Source organism: Pygoscelis adeliae, unplaced genomic scaffold (assembly GCF_000699105.1).
Source record: "Pygoscelis adeliae isolate BGI_AS28 unplaced genomic scaffold, ASM69910v1 Scaffold172, whole genome shotgun sequence".
Classification (NCBI taxonomy): Eukaryota; Metazoa; Chordata; class Aves; order Sphenisciformes; family Spheniscidae; genus Pygoscelis; species Pygoscelis adeliae.
Window position 1 is genome coordinate 259353 of NW_008824338.1, and position 19926 is coordinate 279278.

The 19926-nt window shown below is 38.2% G+C and overlaps 1 protein-coding gene across 1 annotated transcript in view; it reads left to right on the forward strand.

The window, feature by feature from the left end:
• The window catches only part of LAMA2 (laminin, alpha 2), a gene marked incomplete at its 5' end in the record, with an annotated part of 294647 nt that overhangs the window by 249818 nt on the left and 24903 nt on the right, over positions 1-19926 (forward strand). Inside the window, 8 exon segments of the mRNA XM_009319128.1 lie at positions 4616-4740; positions 6823-6985; positions 9069-9213; positions 11499-11637; positions 13328-13339; positions 15802-15922; positions 18224-18442; positions 19700-19848. Of these exon segments, the coding sequence (XP_009317403.1) occupies positions 4616-4740; positions 6823-6985; positions 9069-9213; positions 11499-11637; positions 13328-13339; positions 15802-15922; positions 18224-18442; positions 19700-19848 (1073 nt within the window).

Below are 19926 nucleotides of genomic sequence, written 5' to 3' on the forward strand. Positions count from 1 at the left end.
GCCTTGGACATACCGCTGCCCCAGCAGGCTTTCGGTATCAGTGACAGGAACTCACTTCTGTTTCCATACATTCCTGGTCTCCTAACAATGTATATAACAATATATATTCCTTTGCATTCAGGGTTTTTTTCTTTGTCATGTACCCGCAGTATCACTTCCTCCTTTGCAGTGTACTGTTGGCGTTTCTGCTTTGTTTTCTTGATTTTTGTTCCTGTTTCCCCCCCCATACTACCACTCTTTTTAACAGCTACCTGCATCAGATCCTCAATCTGTTTTCTTTTCTTTTTGCCCGTTCATTTTTGTGGTGACTGCTTCTACATTGCTTAACTTAGTGGGAATGAATAGAAGATTTATGCCAAATAGAATGGATGGAAATCTTTCAGCAAAAAAATGTTCTCCCATAGGTAGTAGTTAGGATATATTTTCCAGTGGAATTCATTACAAAACAATTTAAATGAACTATTTCATTCCTGATAATATTTTTATTTTTTTAATGTTAATGTTACCAAAAAATCATCATTTAACATTAAAAAAAAAGCTAACAGATAGACTTTCCCAAACAGTGAACTCAAAGAACTTTTTTTTTACACTAAAGTTTGTATATGTCCTCAAGTGTTGAAATAGCACAATATTTTATGGCCCAACTTTCTAGTTTTTAGAAAGTTCAACTTTCTAGATGGTTCTGGTTTGGGAATATGCGGATAGACATATTCCTTTCTTACAAAGAATAGTGTGGGTGCGCATTTGCAGACAGACAAAGACAAAATCAGAGGATACAGGAGGAACAGAAAATGTAGATTCCACTTGCTTGAAACCAGTGTCTTGAAGTCCAGCTTTAACTTCAAAGATATCCATGAGTTTTGGAACACAGTCAGGTAACTTCATTTTAGAACTTGATCAGGCTCGTAACTCAGGGCTTCTGCACACAGAAAAAAGCAAGACTGAGCAGACTTGCACAACTGCCAGCTAACTTAACTGAGATATATCTGACCGGCAGGCATTCACAGGAACAGGAAAAAATTTCATGAGATTTCGGGCTAGGAAATTGCAAGTCAGTCCGTATTAGTAGAACTCAGATCTGCGTGCTCTGCTTTGTCTGAAATGGATCCACAAAAAGTCACGAACATTTTCAAGTTTTGAAGATGCAGATGCAATGAATCTTGACATTTCTTGTTGAACTTCAAGGGTGTAAATAACTGCCATGCACATTTTTTTATGTCATTTGATTTCATATGGGAAATAGACAAGGAAGTCAATTGAAGAATTTCTTGGAGAATTACATATTAGATAAAGCAGACTTTGTCATCTTTTTCTATGTTCTCCTTACAGCCTTTTGCAGAGGTTCTGGTTTGCTCTCTACCTTCCGGCTTTCTATCCAGAGGCAACTAAAGGTGTTTGCTTTCTTTTGTTAGCCATAAACAAGACCCCTTGAAAAATATTTCTAAAATTATGAATCATCAGTTGCCAAAAGTGATACTGCAGAGATCAGTGACCCTTAGAAAACCAGAATGGCCTCACTGGCTTTCTGTACTCTGTCCCTTTGATCTGCTTTTTCAAAGGGAATGGAAATAAACCGGGGAGAGGTACTTTATCTCCCACACCTAATAATTCTTCTCAGCTTTCTTTCATTCTTGGATTTTTGCTATGTCAGGTAAGTTTTAGTTTCTACTGTTGTTTTCACCAGTAAGAAATTTAATTCCGTCGGCATTATGTCCTTTTTTTCACTCGCCATAATAACTCAGTGGAATACTCCTGACTGCTCAGGGCTTGCAGTGCTGCGTAGCTGTAATGACCAAAGGCCCAAACACACGCGAGTCCATTAGAGGCTGTAGGGTTGTGTCTGCCCGCCTCACTAAAATGCTGAACTGTCAGAATTTGACTGCAGGCTCAGGAAGACAGACTGGTTCAGGTAACAATCATAAGTGCCGGAATTATGATTAAAAGAATAATGTCATCATTCTGCATTTAGAAAAGCACTTGAGAGTTTGGTTTGTACAATATTTAAATTTCGTTGACTCAGTCGAGTCCCTAGAAAATGTGTGGTCAAGCAGTTTTTGGCTTGTTGTCTTTGGGTGATCCCCCAAAGGAGTCACGAAACTTCAAACTCAAATGCCAGCCTAAACCCAAACCTTATTTGAATTTTATTTTAGATATCACTTTTGAGTTATCAGAAGGCAAGTGGGGCAAGTACTGAAACATAATAATACCATTTATATTTGCACAGCTCTAGAACATCAAACCTCCCAGACCAGAGCTTCACCTGAATTCTACTTCATAAAAAATGCTTGTTTACATTAAGAAACCAGAGACTCAAAGATGATACAGAAATTCAGCAACAGCTGTTCTGTGGCACAGCATAAAGTAGTCTTGTGCCTAGTCCTAATTTGCACAGCAAAGCTGTTACATTAGACTAATAAAAATGTATGTTTTACTTGATGTCATCTCTAGGTTTAAGTGTTATGAATGTTTTATTGTTAAATAAAAAACTCTTGGTATTACAGCCTGATGGTAGAAAAAGTGAGGCAAAGGTGTAAAGAGAGATCATACGTACTATTTGAGTAACCAGGCCCCAAAGCTAGTACCTACCACTCCAATAAAAGATGTCACCACTCCTAACAAAGGTCATCTCGCTTAAATTGCATTGTCAGAGGAAAAATTAGTTTGAATTTTAAAATATTTAATATTATATCTAATTCTTTTACTTCAAGTTTATTAGTAGTAGTACTTATTTGGGGTATTTATTTAATATTTAAATACTAATGGTATTTGAATAATACTTAGTCAAGAAGAATTACTTAACAATGAAGCTTCATGAAGTATGTATTTAGGAAGAAGTTAGAGATTTAGGAGAATCTCTAGAGGGAAAAGGGTTCAAGGGCTCTTGATGTTTCAGGATAAACAAAAGGACCTGGAACACAGTAACGTTTAAATCTGAACCCTTTTCTGAATGTTTTTCTTTTTTTCCTTTAGTTAGATACAGTGAGGCAGAGGTGAGTAGTGAGCACAATTCAGCACGTAAGACAGTTGTAGGATCGAGTATGAGGTGCGATGCTGAACTGGAACAAGAATTATGGATGCTGCAAAAGTCTGATTTTGTCTGATTCTCCAGAAAATATCTGGAGAATTCTGCATTTTTTCATTTTAGTCAGGAAAACCAACCTGCATTTTTTTTTTTTTATTTCTCCAGATAAATAAAGACAAGGGCAGAGGTAGGAAGACAGTGCATTGTAAGTTTGGTATGCCTGATATATTTGCAATACAGGGTTTTAAACACTACCAGACTTGCTCTGTTCAGACACAGTCTGTGAATTAAAAGATAAATAAGTTTACTTTTGGGCGAATTTTTGTCATTATGAGGTACAGTTGTCAGGCTCACAAAATGAAGACCTTAACTGACACTCTTTTCTAAAACCATGAAGCTCTTTGGCCATTTACCAAGGTCACTGATATTTTTTAAATCTTTGTCTCAGAAATCTGCTTTTTCATATTATTGGGTTTTGGAGTGCTTTAGATTTGTCCTGGGATTCTGTCCACATCCCTTTCTGCATGCATCTGTGCAGTGTGTTCAAAAAGAAGGCTCATTTTCAGTTTTTAGAACCATCTTTCATCTGACTTGAGTAGAAGGCTATGATACTTAGATGTCATGAATTTCTCAGAAGTGACATTAAGTTCATACTTGTTGCTAATTAAAACCTTCCCAATTATCTTGGGAAATATCACCAGCACATTAGGTCTTTTGAGTCATACTTTTCCTTTAATATTTTCAAGTTGCACTTCTCCATATTCTCTTGCAAGATCTTAATATTCGTAATTGCTGTATGGAAAACAGCAGGTGCTTGTCTATCTCAAATAGCTAAGTATATAGATTTTCAATCAGCTCATATTGATGAAGTGAAATTTAAATGAAACTAGGTATTTTTAGAAGGATAATTTTGAGCTGAGTACTCTGTGTACTGTCAAATATTACTACCTTGATCATGGTACCATGTTATGATCTAATGAGCATTACCCCATGTGCGTGACCCAAGCTTAATGAGTTTTGATGGGACTTGAGTTTTAATTGCTTTTCCATCTGCACTTTTTTCTGCATCCAAAACTTAGCATAAATTTTACAGGTGTAGCCAGCTGAGGTCTAACTTGGTCTTCTAACTTGGACGATCTGCTCAATTTGCAGGCTTTTGAGCATTAAGTACAGTAGAAACATTTTCCTTATTGTACTGTGGGCAAGATTCCTCACAGTCCTTTCTATGAAAAAAAAAAATCCAGATAGACCTTGAACAAGTGGGAGCAGGCAGCTCTCTATAAATAGCCAGGAAAGCTGACGGTGACATGGAAGTCAGGGCACCTCCTCGTTCTCCAGGAATCGTTTTGCCTAGGCCTTCCCCAGAGTCTCAAATATAAATGGGATTTTCCATCCTGACTGATAGAAAGTTTAGCTCACATTTTCGCTGATCAGTTGTTCGATAGGAGGGCTTCTCGGATTAAATATTACTCTTGATATTTAGACTATTAAGAAGCATCTTCTGGTATTTGTGATTTTCATACCAGCTATGCTTTCAGACACAGTAGATCACTTCAAATTGAATTCGAATGAGGTTTGTGTTTTCTCTTGCAGAAGTCAGATGCTGTAAGAGTCACCACCTTCACTGGCTGCATGGGTGAAACCTTTCTAGACAGCAAACCCATAGGACTGTGGAATTTCAGGGATATCGAAGGTGACTGCAAAGGATGTGCCGTCAGGTAGGTAAAAGCCCTGATTGTTTCTTATGCTCCTTCAGGAACCTGTCTGCGGTGACACCGCGTTCTGTGGTAATTTCCACAGCAGCCATCAAGTTCCGGTAGAGAGCTGTGATCTGTATGGAATGCTGAGAGTTGTAGGAAATACAAAGTTAGGTTGCAATTACACCGAGAGGGAAAGCACCCAATCTCGGTCGTAAATGTGGTTGGTGTCTTAGCAGAATTAAGACGGCCTAACAGTGCTGTGATGGAAAGACTCCTGCTAACCAGTAACCAGGATTAGTCAAAACATAAGAGAGGGTGAGATCCACAGTGGGACCGAGTCTGGCTCATGGACAGCTGTAGTGTGGGTGCCTGCAGCTCTCATGCAGCATGGGGTAGAGTCAGGTGCCTCAAGGTGGCTTTCACAGCCACCAGCGTAGTGAGCAGAGACCCCCACAAGAGAAAGGCGTTTCCATTCTCAAAAGAGAATGGGAAATCCTGTCCCTGTCAGTGACCTGTGGTTCCAGACAGGGTAAATGGCCCATCCAGGCAGGACCAGGATTCACATATGTAGGCTCAGAACTCTCTGCAGGAATTTTAAAACAACATAAGTTACTTCCTTTCCAGATGCGTCCTTGTCCTTAGAGAGCTGTGACCCATCTTCATTCCTCTTTCCCACCAAACTAATCTCAAACACTTTCCTGTGCCATGTCTCAGCTTCAAAAGCTGAGGGCCTTTATGCAGAGGCACCACCTGATACTATAGCACAGTCCTGGGAATTGCCATGTAAAGAAGACAGACTCTGGGGCTCTCACAACCTTGTTTATGGTTTATGACTTTCACAGTGACCCACTGCATGAAAGCAGCACTGTCCTCTTAGATGCTCTCTTAGGGAATTCGGCAGCGTCATTGTATGATATAGAGCTCACGCTGCATTAGGTAAAATAATTGTAGACCCAGTCAGGGAAGTTAAGAGTAGGCTAGTTTTCAAACTAGGCTGCTAGTTTGACAGCCTACTAAGGCTTAGCCCTTTGAAAATGATGGAAATTCCAGTTGTGAACAAAAACGATTTTGGAAATACCAGAGGATTTCCTTGACTACAGATGTAGGCCCTTGACACTTAGGTGGAAATTTGAGGAGCGTGATGATGGATATATGCATTTCAGTTCCAAGCAAGTCCTAATGGAAATGCCTAAACCTTTATGTGCATCTGTCCCTAAATTTAATTTTCTCATTCATTAGTGATAGTGTAGATCTGCTTGTTTGGAGTGGGGGTGGGTGAGAGGGAGATTAAAAAAAAGAATACTAGATTTGAGATTTGTAGAAAACTGCATTAAAAGCTCCCTTTTACCTTAACCCATTGGTCCAGTACCAGAAAGTCCTTTTCCCCTGCAAAATCTAATTGCAAAAACTTAACTGTTAAATGTAGCTATGGAAGGTGAGCGGAGTACATTCAAGATCCTTGTACGTGTGGCAGGATAAATGGGAAACATGTTCCTGGCCAATATTTCACATGTAGGTCCCTTGTTCAAATTCAGTTATGTCTGTGATTAAACCAAAAGATTGCTGTCTTGCAGCTATCTGATCTGTGTGACAGAAATGGACAAGAGTCTATCATAAAACTCAAAGCCTGAACTTTTCTGTTCTGTAATGGCAGGGATGCAAAAAACTGTGGAGGGACTGATGCTTCTGCTCTCGCGGTGTTAGTAATTTGTGGGTAAACAGAGAATCACAGTTTCCAGGGTTTTCAGTCTGGGACCCTCCAAAAGTTGTAAAATCACTAACAATAACAAAACCAAGATTTATTACAAGATGAAAGAGTACATAATGCTATTTTATATTGAGGACTGCAAAATGAGTCATTACAGACCATGAGGTATATGCGACATATTCCTCCTCCATCTTCCTCCCAGATATGCTTTTGTGTTGGACAGCCGGTGAGCTGACCTTACAGCTTCACTTGTCAGAACGGGGGTTTGATATGAAATCAAACCAAGTTCAGGAAGACTCCCAAGAGGTGTCCCCTCACTCCCCTCGCCCCCCACTTCTTTTTCTTTTAACCTCACACGGCAAAGGAAACTGGTTGGAATTGCCCCTTTTCAGCCCACAGGTGGCAGACGGTGAAGGGACGGTCCAGTTTGATGGTGACAGCTACGCCATGGTGAGCCGCCCGATCCGCTGGAACCCCAATATTTCCACAGTCATGTTCAAATTCAGGACCTTCTCGTCGAATGCCCTGCTGATGTATCTTGCTACTGACGACTTGGTGAGAAAAACCAGCTAACCTCCAGTCTCCTTACAGGTTTCATGCCACCTTTACAGTGGCTGAATTCATCATATGATGAAAACAAATAGTAATTTAATGTAGCACTGTCCTGGTATGATGTTGCCTGGTATGATGTTTCACTGCTTTCCAAGTGAAGACAATGTTATAGTGTGGAAGTTGACTACCTAGTGCTTACTGACTGGGGAGCATTATGTTAGACCAAGGGGAATTCCAGCTTTTATGAAAATATTAATTAATTTTCATTTTTCCCAAATGTTTACCAAATGTGCAAACATTGCCAGTTGTGGTTGTACATTCATAGTTTAAAATACATAGTGTGAGGGCAGGGAGAATATGGGAAAAGACAAGTCTTGGATAGAAGTCCTGCTCATATAAAGAAAAAGTTTGTTTAATGTGAGTGGCATTAAAGGGGAACTGAATGGTGCAACAAACAGGATGTGATGGTGATGACGTTTTTACAAGGCCTACAAATGGTGCCTTTTACAGCTAAAATAGAGAATAGAAACATTAGTTGTAAAGCTGTTCAAGGTTTTTATTCACACACACTATCAAACGTGTGTGGATAACAGGGAGAAGTTATTTATAAAGACATCTGGCCAGATCCTCACATGAATCAGGAATAACTCAGCTTCAGAATCTCTGATCCAGATTGATTTGCATGCCTAACTGGGAACAGAGTCCTTTCTTTAGCCTTTCTTTCATTTGGGCCAGAAATGATGTACAGCAGTTCTCACTGACGTCTTGAAGAATTACTGAGCACTCACTATTTTACAAAAACTGTGTTTGTGTAAATCAGTCTTATTTTAGATTCCTATATTTTGGGAAAAATTATCAGAATTGCTGGAATTATCAAGGAGGAGGGTGCTTCTCCTGACTGACTACAGTAAAAGATAACATTTTATTATGTTAAGGAAGTACTTACGTAGTTTTTCTAGTTAATTTTTATAATTGAAAGTATAATTAATGTAATTATTTTAGATTATTTTGTATAATTATTATTAATTTATGTAGTTTTCTAGAAAAAATTGTTTACTTGAACTTCTGAAAAACACTGGGAACTGGAAGGCAACTAGTCCCTGACACAATTTATCTCTTAAGATATTGTCCCATTGTATAAAAACTTTGAGGATGCTCTTTCTAGTGATGCATGGATAGACATGCGTAAGCATCTAGAATACTGAGTTTGTTAAATTTTACTCTTTTCTTCTCAACATAAATTTATGTTCATATACATAACATTATTATCACAGTTTTGCATAAGTATTCAGCACATGGTAAAGTATTTTCATTCCCCCTAGATCTGAGCACAGGTGAAACTGGCCATGAGCAAAATGAGAATTAAACTTAAAATTTCTCTGGTACGTTTATGTCCTGGGTCATAGTTCCACCATCACTTACTTAATACCTTTCATGCTATCCAGTTCCCTGGCTATTTGTTTTGCTCTTTGCATCCTGCCAGCTCTTCTTCTGTAGATACTGCAGCATATACCATGGCTCCAGTCAGCCATCTCCAGTTACGGCTTAGATATTGGTGTCAGTGGTTCACGAGGATAACAGTTCATAGCTCTCTGCTGCTCCCTCAGTACAGATTACTCTCTGGAAACCCTGGTAAAACAAGCCCGTTTTACCATCTTTACTATTCTTGTTTTCTACCTTGCAAGTTTAAATCTAGCTGAGGTGTGTAGTAAATGCACTAACTGTAGTACAGACAAATACTCAAAGCTGAGTAATAGTTTCAGGTAATTATAATGTGTATTTCTGTCTTCAATCTAAGAAAATAAAAGTACAGACATCCCATCAAAACTCCAGCTAAGTTGTTAGCAAAATGCCAAATAAATTTGCAATCCAAAGGAGAAGAAAAGGGGGAAAAAGAACTTGTTGGCAGCAGACTTTTGTACTTTACAGTCCTGGGCAGCAAATGCCTAAGTAGATTTTTTTTAAAAAGCTTGAAAAAAGTTGTCTATTGTCACCCAGGAAAAGAAGGTGTTTATTTAATGTCATATGCCTCTTACCAAAATGAACAAGAATCATAATTTGTGTATCTAATCCTTTTCTTTAACAGAAGGATTTCATGAGTGTAGAACTCAGTGGTGGGCATATAAAAGTCAGCTACGATCTGGGTTCAGGTACAGCTTCTGTTATCAGCAACCAAAATCATAATGATGGCAAATGGAAATCTTTCACCCTGTCAAGAATTCTAAAGCAAGGTGAGTTCCTGTGGTGTCAACACCATGACTTTCCCAGTTACCTGTGCAGTACAGCTAACCATCTAATCATGGGGAAGATGTTGTGCAAAACTGCTAGAATTATAAAGTTCTAGTGATTTAGCAACTTCTTTTGCTTAGATTACAGGTGTGTTGAGTTGCATGTGAGTGACTGCACTGTCAAACAGGCCTTTTATGAACAGGTAGCTTAATTTTCAGGCATAATTCTGCTTTACAGTTGCATTCTAAAATTACATTCTAAATTACATTCTAAAACGCTTCTGAGTGGGGAAAAAGGAAGCTTTTTCATCAGTTCCCTGATGTTGTTCAAAATCATAAAACAAACCTGTGTGATTTTTGTTAGGACAGCATTAGCTTTCATGCTGTACAGTCCTCTCATGCTCAGCATATCCCAAAGCGCTTAAAAAAGCAATGACTTCAGTACTGATAGTATAGTATCTCAGTAGACAAACACAACTATTTTATATTCCCTAATGATATGCAGAGTGGCATGATCTGGATCTGCTTGGAAACAACTGGGATCATCTTCAAAAGTGCTACTAATTCTTTAACCTGTTACTGGTGCAAAATGTGAAATGGTGGCATTTGATAAGATCGCAGAGAATGCTGGCTATTGTGCTGGCAAAACTCTTTTTTTTGTTTGTTTTTAATCCAGTTATAGGACTGGTAGGACCTTCCCTGAGCCAAATTAATTTTATTTATGGCATCTGTGATATTCTCTATGCCTTTGTATGCTGAAGTCTTACTGCATTCTGAATTTTCAGGGTCACCACGAGCCCCTGAACACACTCCTCCTCCTCTGCCCTCTGCAGTGCCAGCTCTTTACCTGACCTTCGCATCTCAAACACAGACCCACTCTCTTGTCATTTGGCTGAAGTAGACTTAGGAGCCGGGACACTGGCCAAAAAACCTCAGAGCTCTCACTTGTAGCTTTGCTGAACCTTTAGAGGAGGAATGCCTTGTTGCTAGCCAGTTATCTTAGTTCATACTTAAGTCAGGAGGTATTGAGATAAAATATAATGTCACATAATTGTAATTTATTCATACCATTCAAACATATCATGTGCTTATAAAGAAGATACAGGTATAGAAATGAAAGGAAAATTAGTCTATTTACAGTAAGGTACAGCAGGAAAGTCTGTCCCCTATTCAATTCTCTTTCACTCCTAAAAACGGTAGTTTGGTTTCAGGTTTTGCACGTTCATTCTCTCTTTTAAGGCATTTATTTAGTCGGCTGCTGCCACAAGAGACTCACCTGTGGGGAGAGCTTCTATCAGAGAACACTCTTCTTCCCATCCTCCCATCGCTTCTGCCTCTCCACAGAGTATAGATTACCTCTTCTAGCCAGTCCTCCCTTGGAAATCTCCTAAGAGGTTGACAGGTCTTTCATCTCCAAACTTACTCTATTCCATCTTTAACCAGAAATCAGGCTAGTCACTTTTTAAATTAAAATAAAGGTTCATTTCATTCCTTAGGTATGTAGACTGGGGGCAGGGGGAGAGTGTAGATTATAAGCAATCTCTTGCATTTAACTGTCTCAAGAAAAAAAAAAAAGGAAGGAAGAAAGGAGGAAAGAAGGACAGAACCCTTTCTTTGCATCCCTATGGTAGAATATCCCCTTCTTCCTTGGGGGCTGCTCAGCATTTTTCAGCATCTTGTCTCTCTCATTGAGCTTTATATTCTGTATTAATCCATACATTAAAAATATACATGGAACAAGCATTTAAATGGATGGTTGTATGTAGCATATCACTGACTCCAGATTGAGATTAGACATGACAGCAACTGACTGCTTTGGGTTTGAAAATGGTTTAGAGTGACTGAACACCAATCTCTAATGTTATTATTGTCATAATGACAACGCTTAACAAACTTTTACACTAAAAAAGTCCTGCTCAGGTGACAACCTTTGGACTGAAATCACAAATTAGATGTAAAATGATCCTTGAATTTGTCCTGAAGTGTTAGCTCCAAATTACATTGACACAAAGAACATACCAAGTTGAAACAGGTTTAGAAAATATATAAAAATAAAGCATACAGAACTGCTATAGCTTTTCAGGTTGTTATGGAAACAGAGGAAAGTGCGGGCCTCTCCCTCTGCCCATAATTGACAATTTGGAAATCCAGCGTCTTAATTGGAAAATACAGACCTCCTTGCCTCTCTCCTCCCTGCTAACCCTCCAAATATTTCTCTGTTGGTTTCTTACACTAAGACATCATTGTTCCTGTCTGATATTTTGAAACTAATCTCAAATCTCTTCCAGCCAACATATCAATTGTAGACATCGACACCAATGAAGAAGAGACCATAGCAACAACTTCTACAGGCAGCCACTTTGGGCTCAACTTAAAAGGGCATGAGAAAATATATTTTGGGGGATTGCCAACCCTGAGAAATCTAAGGTAACGTGGCTCAAACCAATTTCTTTATCTTTGGTAAGGCGATGTAAATGCAGTGTAAACTTATTCTATTTCTCAAGTTCACTTGCAGTCAGTGAATGGCGAGTTCTCAACGTACCCGACACTGCCACAGCAGACCAACGCTTTATTTACATATGTTGTGTATTTCAATGTATTCCACGCAGCTTACATTACACAAATACAATGGAAATCGTGGTAAAGGTGCAGTACAGCGTTCTGATGCTGTGCAGAACTATGATGTAGCTGCCTTTATCTTTTTAAGTATTTTTTTATTTGATGAATAGAATTTGTGACTCCAAACTTACAGACATGGCTCCATACCGCCACAAAATTAAGCACAAGTGTTTACCTTGTGCATGAGTAGAAAAATTGAACTACAGACTACTCTGCACAGGATCAGTTAAATGGGTATGCATGTCTGCATAATCAGGGTCAGTATACTTTCAATAGGTATAAAAATTTTGTGTTTAGATATCATTTAAAATTATTTGTAGACATAAGTTCCTGGACTCCTTAGATTAAATTCCTCCGTATTCAGGAATTAAAGTATATGATTCAATACTCTTGATATATTTAATGTAAGTAGAATGAAATATGGCAATCTTTTCCCTTCAGAAGCCTGATCCTGAATTTCTTACTCAAATAAAATTCCCATTATTTATTTTTTAAATATCGCATATTATTCTTGATAAACTTTAAGTTAAGCTTTAATAAACTAAATAAATGGGATAACAGATACTTGAATTTAGTGACTGTATTACACAGTTTTAAATAGACAAAAAAACTTACTTGTGGTTTAAATGAATATTCAACAGTTTTGCAATGACAAGAACAAGAGAATTCTCTGCTACAATGAACAGATGAGCAACACAGAAACAAGCCCATTAATCTATGTCAGCTTTAGCTACATGGCATAATGACAGCCTTGAAGTGGTCTTGTGCACAAGGAACTGTTCTTGTGCACAAGGAACTGTTGTCATTAGTCTACATGCTGTTCTGCAACTAAAAGAAAGGACATATTTGTTAATTTATTAGGTTAATAACTGACCTCTGATGTCAGATCACCCAGCAATAAAAAGGTCTATTTTACTCATGAAATATAAGACTATATTATGTAATTGTGAAATCACACTAGTGCATAACAAAATGTCTAGAGCAATTATCTTCCAGCAAATCCTTTGTGGTTGCTTAGAAAATCAGTGTACCACAGTTACTTGGACCTGTGGTAACTGTTTTGCCTACAGCTATGATTCATCAGTCACTGGGGCAAGATGAATGTTGTGGTAAATTAGAAACAAAAATAGTGAAAGGGGGATTAGGGCAAAGCTGAGCTACTGCAAACAATAGGCACTGAGATACCCGTGACTTTGTAATTATCAGGTCGTGTCGGTTCTGCCAAATTCTTCTACGTGGTTTGCTTTTACTCACGGCCAAGTATAGCAACAAATTATAAAAGCTCTCTGATATAGTACATTTTAAGGTAGCTTTTTGCAGAGTAACCCTGTTATTATAGCTTGGTAATGTATATAGAATCTCACCATCCATAATGTGTTGTTTGTAAACGATGTGTATCTGCTTCACTGTGAAATATTTTGAACCTTGCTAATAAGTATCATTTGCTACAATTAATGTAATTTTGATTTTTTTTTTTTGTCTTTCTCTCTCACCCTAGTATGAAAGCAAGGTAAAAATAATCAGATTACTTGCATGACTTGCATGTGTCTAGTAAGTGCAGCTTGAAAGCACAGGCGGCAACGCAGAAGCAGCGCGTGGGCAGTATTTATACCAGCTGTTACGCTAAGGCTGTTAATTCAGCGAGTTGCTCCTGCTGCAACAAGCAAAGCTGCTCCCAAGTGCTTAACGCTGTCACCTTACATGCTGCGCACACACCTACACAAACGACTTTTATTTTCTTCACACAGCTGCTTACTTCAGCTGTGTTTGTTTATGACACGGGAATGCCTCGGAAGCAAAGCTACGGCAAGCTGTATTGCCGAGTTTGGTTCTGACCTCCAGGCTGTAAGAGCAACATAGTCCCGGGTCAGGCGAGGAGCGCTGCACTCCGAGGCAGTGAAGTAGTTACTGAGGAGGGTATGAAAGCGAGGTGCAGATTTTTGTCAAATTTGCCACTTCTGAGTTTAAGAACAGGAGGATGGGGGGGTGCACAGGGGAGGTCACCTATTTCTGACTGTGTTTTCAGTTTGCAACTACTTGTGTCCGTTACTTTTGCTTTGGTATGCTCAGATACGAACTGAACTTCACCATCTTTTGCAGCTTAATTCCTGGCTTGAATTAGAAAAATGCAACTTCACCCCTCCTCCCCCGATCCTGAGAAAGATTATTTCCTCCAAAGCTCCAGAAATCTTTGCGTGTGTTCCCTTGAAACTGATCATAGTTTGGCAAAACAAAAAGGCCAAGAATTTGTGCAAGATCTGAATGAACTTGGACCTTGTTTTGTATGTTTTGGAAGGGAACAAGGGAAAAAGGAAGTCTTTTAAGGAAACATCAAGCAAGTGTTCAATGTTTGCAAGGATGTAGAGTTCATACGGGTTGGGAATTATAACAGCAACTGCTTGTAACGGGGCAGCATGAGGGCAGTCTGTAACTGGACAGGGCAGGAGGGGGGTAGGAACATGGATGGTTTCTGGATAGCAGAGACAGGGGACTGTGGGCACTGCTGATAATGACGTGGCTAAACTGTTCTGCTGCTGGGAAAATGAGTCTATAAAGGAACCGGGGAAGAGCTAGGAAATAAAAAATCAAAAATGAAAGGTGACCATAACCACGTGACTATAAACAAAGCAGAATATGGATTATTTTAGTAAACCAGATGCTTACTTTAACTTATGCAGGGGATGCTAATTTGCCAGAGAATACACCACGCTTGCTAGGATGGCTATAATGCAAAGAATGGCTTTCAGTACCAAAACATGCAGCTGAACAGTATCTGTGCAACATGTTTTTATTTTGTAATTAATATTCTTTAAAATCTTTTCTTTCCTTCCAGGGAGCTGAAGTGTTTGGTTGGGTTTTTTTCTCCCCACAAATCACTCCTTATTTATTTTCCAAATTCATTTTTCTTCCTTTGGGCTGTTCATATTATTCAGATATTCTACTAAGCACTCATGGGTAATATTGTGAGTGAAATAACTAGTGCTTTTTTTCTTTTTGGATTTACTCTCCATGGTATGAATGGAGAGTAATGGCAACTTTTTTTCCGAAGTGACTTATAAGGCTTTTCTTCTTGCAAGCCTGGTTCAGATGATGCCAGCAGTTATGGTCTCACTCTGGTGAGATTTTCCAGGCCTGGGAAATCATACTTTTGCATTCAAGCATGCTAGCTTTGGTGTTACTTTCAGGAGTTTTCTCATTTCTTCTGGCAACAAGCTGATAAGCCAAACCATGGAACTTTGCAATTCTATTACAATATTTTCCTGTTCTGGATGGATAGTCAGACTCTGTTACAAACCCAAGTGTTTCGTTTTCTTTAACTGCCTGAGAAAGTCAAATATATTGCTGTGTCACAAGAAAATATGCAGCAGTTTTCATAAGAAAGATACTGGGATTATAAAATACATAGAAAAGAAATGTCAGTCCACCTGAATATAAAGAATTCCTAAAGCATTAAAAAAAAAAAAATCAAATGAAGATTTTTTTCTGTCTTTGGCAAAGACTTTATCCAAAATGTTTGTATGCTGCTAAAGTTCCTCTTTCATTAGGATCTAGCATGCAAAAAGAAGAATGAAACATCTGTCTTCCAGTTAAGGTCTCTCCTTATTGTTATGATTTCCTAGCTTGCATCTTTCTGCTTTGCCTAAGGAACAACTACTTACTTCATAGCTCACTGCATTTAAACACCAAAGGTGACAGCACTCCTTTACAAAAAAAAAAAAAAAAAAAAAAAGACTTGTCAATTGGAGATGAGATTAATCTACTGTTACGCCTTTGAGTGATGGAAGGCAGAGTGCAATATGTGCTGATAGGTGGTAGAAGGCAAGATGTATTCATTTGAGTGTATGTGTGTATTTAAAAAAAAAAACAAGCAAGCATCTGTGCATCTGAAAGTGCATATGTGTGTGTCTGGCTGACTGTGTTCTACCTAAACTATATTTTTGAAAATACATTGTACTTCTAAACTTTTTTTAGGCCTGAAGTGAACTTAAAGAAATATACAGGTTGCCTCAAAGAGATCGAAATTTCAAGGACACCGTATAATATATTGAGTAGTCCCGATTTTGTTGGTCTAACCAAAGGATGCACACTAGAGGTTAGTCTGACGTCCATGTATTTTGGTCTTAATGGGTATAAATGTTTTCTGGTTTCTGATTTTATGGCATAACATGTTAATTGTATAAGGCATATTCAGACACACATAGGGATCTAACCTGAAAATCAGAACAATTATATTTAAGAGAAGGAAAGATGAATGAGTCTGATCAGCAAGTAGACCAGTTTTTCAGATCCTAACTTCTTGGACAGTATCCCTGGACAGTTGTGATATCCCTATCCCTAAAGGGTAGGATTTTCTGAAATGCTTAGCAACACTCTAGCTTTGTTTCAGCTGACTAAAGTGGGAATTATTGACATTAATGAGGATAGAATTAGGCACTGACAATATTGCAAAAACCTTAAAAAATTTTGATGCACATAAAATCCAAGGATTTAAATTATTTTTTTTTAAATTGTTATTATAAAATCTTTCACTACAGAAAACCTGAGCTACTTCGAAAATCACAGTATATTTGGGGGCAACTGAAACAAAGTCACCTTTAGGATAGGAACTGTAGAGCACTTACTGTTATGAGCTACCACTGAGCTGGAAGGCACATTTCTTACTGATCACTAAGAATGTGCAAAGTTTGTATCATTATTTTAACTTTAAATACAACTCAAGTTTTCAATTGTTGCTGCTTCTAATTAACAGGCTTTCAATGCATATAAAATTCAAGGAATCTGATCCTAAGTTTGGAGAGACTATAGTAATTTTTCATGGAAAAGAAGAGTCTTCATATGTAAAAAAATACTTCCAGTGATGTTTGTCTCCCAATAAATAGTTTGTATTTCTTCCCTGGAAATGTATGCTATTTAAGATAGTTTTGCAAGCAGATGTATGATCTAGAGTTCCATATCAGATACCACTACGGCAAATCCAAATGAGTTGTTGTAAAACAGATGCTGTCCAAACATTTTTCTCCAAAACATTGAAAATTTCCATTGAACAGTGACTGGAATCTGGCCAGGCCAAAATAAAGATGAGTACCCTCTTCTGCTGTCTTTATCGCTTCTATCTCTGGCCTTCATCAGAGCAAAAAAGTACACAACAATAGACTTTCAGACAGGATATTAGGCCAGATGGATCTGTCATGAGATGTCCTTTTTTAAGTTTTCAGGTTGGTGACAAAGCTAAACTGTAAACAACCAGATTGCTCAAATGCTTTTAAATCTTACAAATTTGGGTTCAGCAAAAATTTTCTACAGAAGTTCATATTTGTTTGCATTTATTGTAGATTCTTTCCTGAACAGGAAAGAAGGATAGTTGTGTTGATTTTCTTCTGTTGCTATGAATCTTAGAAAGAACATTGTTTTTCATGTTATTTTGTAACTCTTGAGGTTTCAGAATTTGAAAACTTAATTGGATTAACCATTTTGTTGAGGAATTACATAAAATATCCTAATTGTACAAAACAGAATATGTAGGATAATTAAAAAGAAGTGAAGTAAAAGCAAAAGATAAAGACTGGATATACGCTCAATTATTTAAATGCCCTCAGATTTCAGAGAAAGGTGAACATCATCATCAATGGTTTTATCTAGCATAATCTATTATCTCTATACCTGAAAACAGTTCTACTGTACTCAAAAAATGCTGAGTTATTTTAGAAAAAGTCACTGTTTCTATAGACCGGTCTTCCCCGGCTAGAACAATACAAGAATTGGCAGTGATTACAGAAAATCTTCAGGACTACGCACTGATTTATTATTTGATGACATATTCTACTCTTTAAATTGTGTTAATGGCTACCAATGTCCAAAGAGCTGGGCCATGCGCAACAAGTGCTTCATTTATGAGCCGGAGTCATCAAGAAAGCAGTGGTGCTTAGTGAAGCAATAATGATGAAGTAATAATGACCAATTAATGGAAAGTATTTTCTGGGCACATTTGAGAAATAATAGAATCTAGTTCATGTTCATATTGGCTGTTGTTATCTGTTGTATTGATTTAAAAGCAAAATCCCACTGTATTAACTCAATGGAAAACATTAGTATAAAAAACCACCTGCGAGAAGTTATTTTTAATCCAAGAGGATATGCCGAAATAAGACTGGAAGTTTGCCTTCCTGTAAGACAGGATTCCAGAAATACTCTAATGATGCCAGATGTAAACAGGTAAATTAGTGTTTGCACAACACTTCAAGAAGTAAATTGCTTAGTGTTTATTACTACTTTCCATCTCTTCACACTACTTCTATTTACATAGTTTATTATTTTAGTTAAGAAATCTTTCTGCATGTTCATACTCTTACTTTTAATCCTGCTAATGCACTTTCCTGTCCTCTTCTTCCTACAGAACATTTATACGGTTAGCTTCCCCAAGCCAGGTTTTGTGGAACTGCAGCCTGTCTCCTTTGACGTGGGCACAGAAATCAACCTCTCCTTCAGCACCAAGAATGAGTCTGGGATCATCTTGTTTGGCACAAGTGGCACAGTTGTCCCCCCCAGGAGAAAGCGCAGGTTCACTGGGAGGAAAGCTGCCCCTCTGAGGAGAAAGCGCAGACAGACGGGACAGGTATGAGGAACCTAGCAAAAGATAAAGAAAACCCACAATTTTACTGAACTTCTTCCACTTGGTTTGTTTCAAGACAGTCAGATTTTTATACTTTCAGTGCTAGGGAATAAATTATTTCTAATGTTATCCTTTATCTGATGGAGAATCTGATAGAGGCTCAGAATTGGTTTTTTGCATTGGAGTAACTGTTTCTCGTAAAGATTTACAGTAAGGCATCCATTGCTTGTTGCTAAACAAGAACAGATTTGGTTTTCTATCATATAGACGCTTCCATGTTGTTTTTTTCATCAAACCGAAATATTAGAGAATACTGTCCTTCACTCATTCTGATAAGCCCCTTGTTTGGGATCACTGCTGTGGGATATAAGACTTAAGAGTGCTCCAACCTCTCCTTCTCTCCCATAAAATACAAATCTGCAGTATAAATCCTCTCTGAAGAAGAGGGTAGAGTCAGTCTGTTCAGAGGAAGTACCTACAGAGTCCAAGTGACTAACTGGTAAAAGTGTGATTGCTGTTAGAAATTATTCAAATCGTGATTAACTAAAACCTGACAGACAGACATACTACAACAGAGATAAACAGGATGTTTTGGTGCTTTCTTTGTTCAGGACTTCTGGGAAATGATATTGCGTTATTCTCCTTCCTGCCTGTTTTGAAAGAGAGCCCTCAGTGACCTGGAGGAACGCGCTCCAGGGACAGCACATTTTAATGGCTCACCCACATGACATTAACTTCAGGGTAGGGGCTCCTTTATCATTACCCAGCTCTTCAGGTCACAGAAGTGAGCATGATACTCATTGCTATAGTAACTGGAGGTTAGATCGTGAAATCCGCTACAACATGATATTGGTTGCTAGAGTAACTACTAGTGTGATTTGCCAGCCCTCCAAATGCAGAACTCATGCTGAGATCAATGGTATTCAGGGCTTGATGGGTTTAAGACCAGGCCTTGTGACAGCAAAAATCAGAAGAATTGTAGGTTAGAAGTCTCCATCCTTCCCTGCAAATAGGTATGCAGAGAGTTAGATCTTTTGATGAGGCTTTCCAGCATGACCTCATTTTACCCATTCCTCATTACAAAAATACAAGAGTCTGAATGTAGCAGCAGCAGCAGAACTGAAACTACAGTATCTTGTCTATGGTGAGCAAATCGAAAACTGGTGTAAGAAAATAAAACATATGCACTAATGTAAAACTAAGTGAAATAATTTCTTTCCAAATGTAAATTACCTTCTTATACCAACATATACATTGCAGGCCTACTATGCAGTGTTCCTGAACAGAGGTCGACTAGAAGTACATATCTCCACTGGGGTACGGGATCCCCACAGAATCACCATCAAACCAGAAGCTGGCGAGTTTCACGACGGCAGAGCACACTCCATCCGGATAGAACGAGCTAAAGGGTAACAAATACGTAGTATTTGTTACTACAGACCACACAGCACAGCTAATTCAACAAAGCAAATGTACCGATGTCTTTA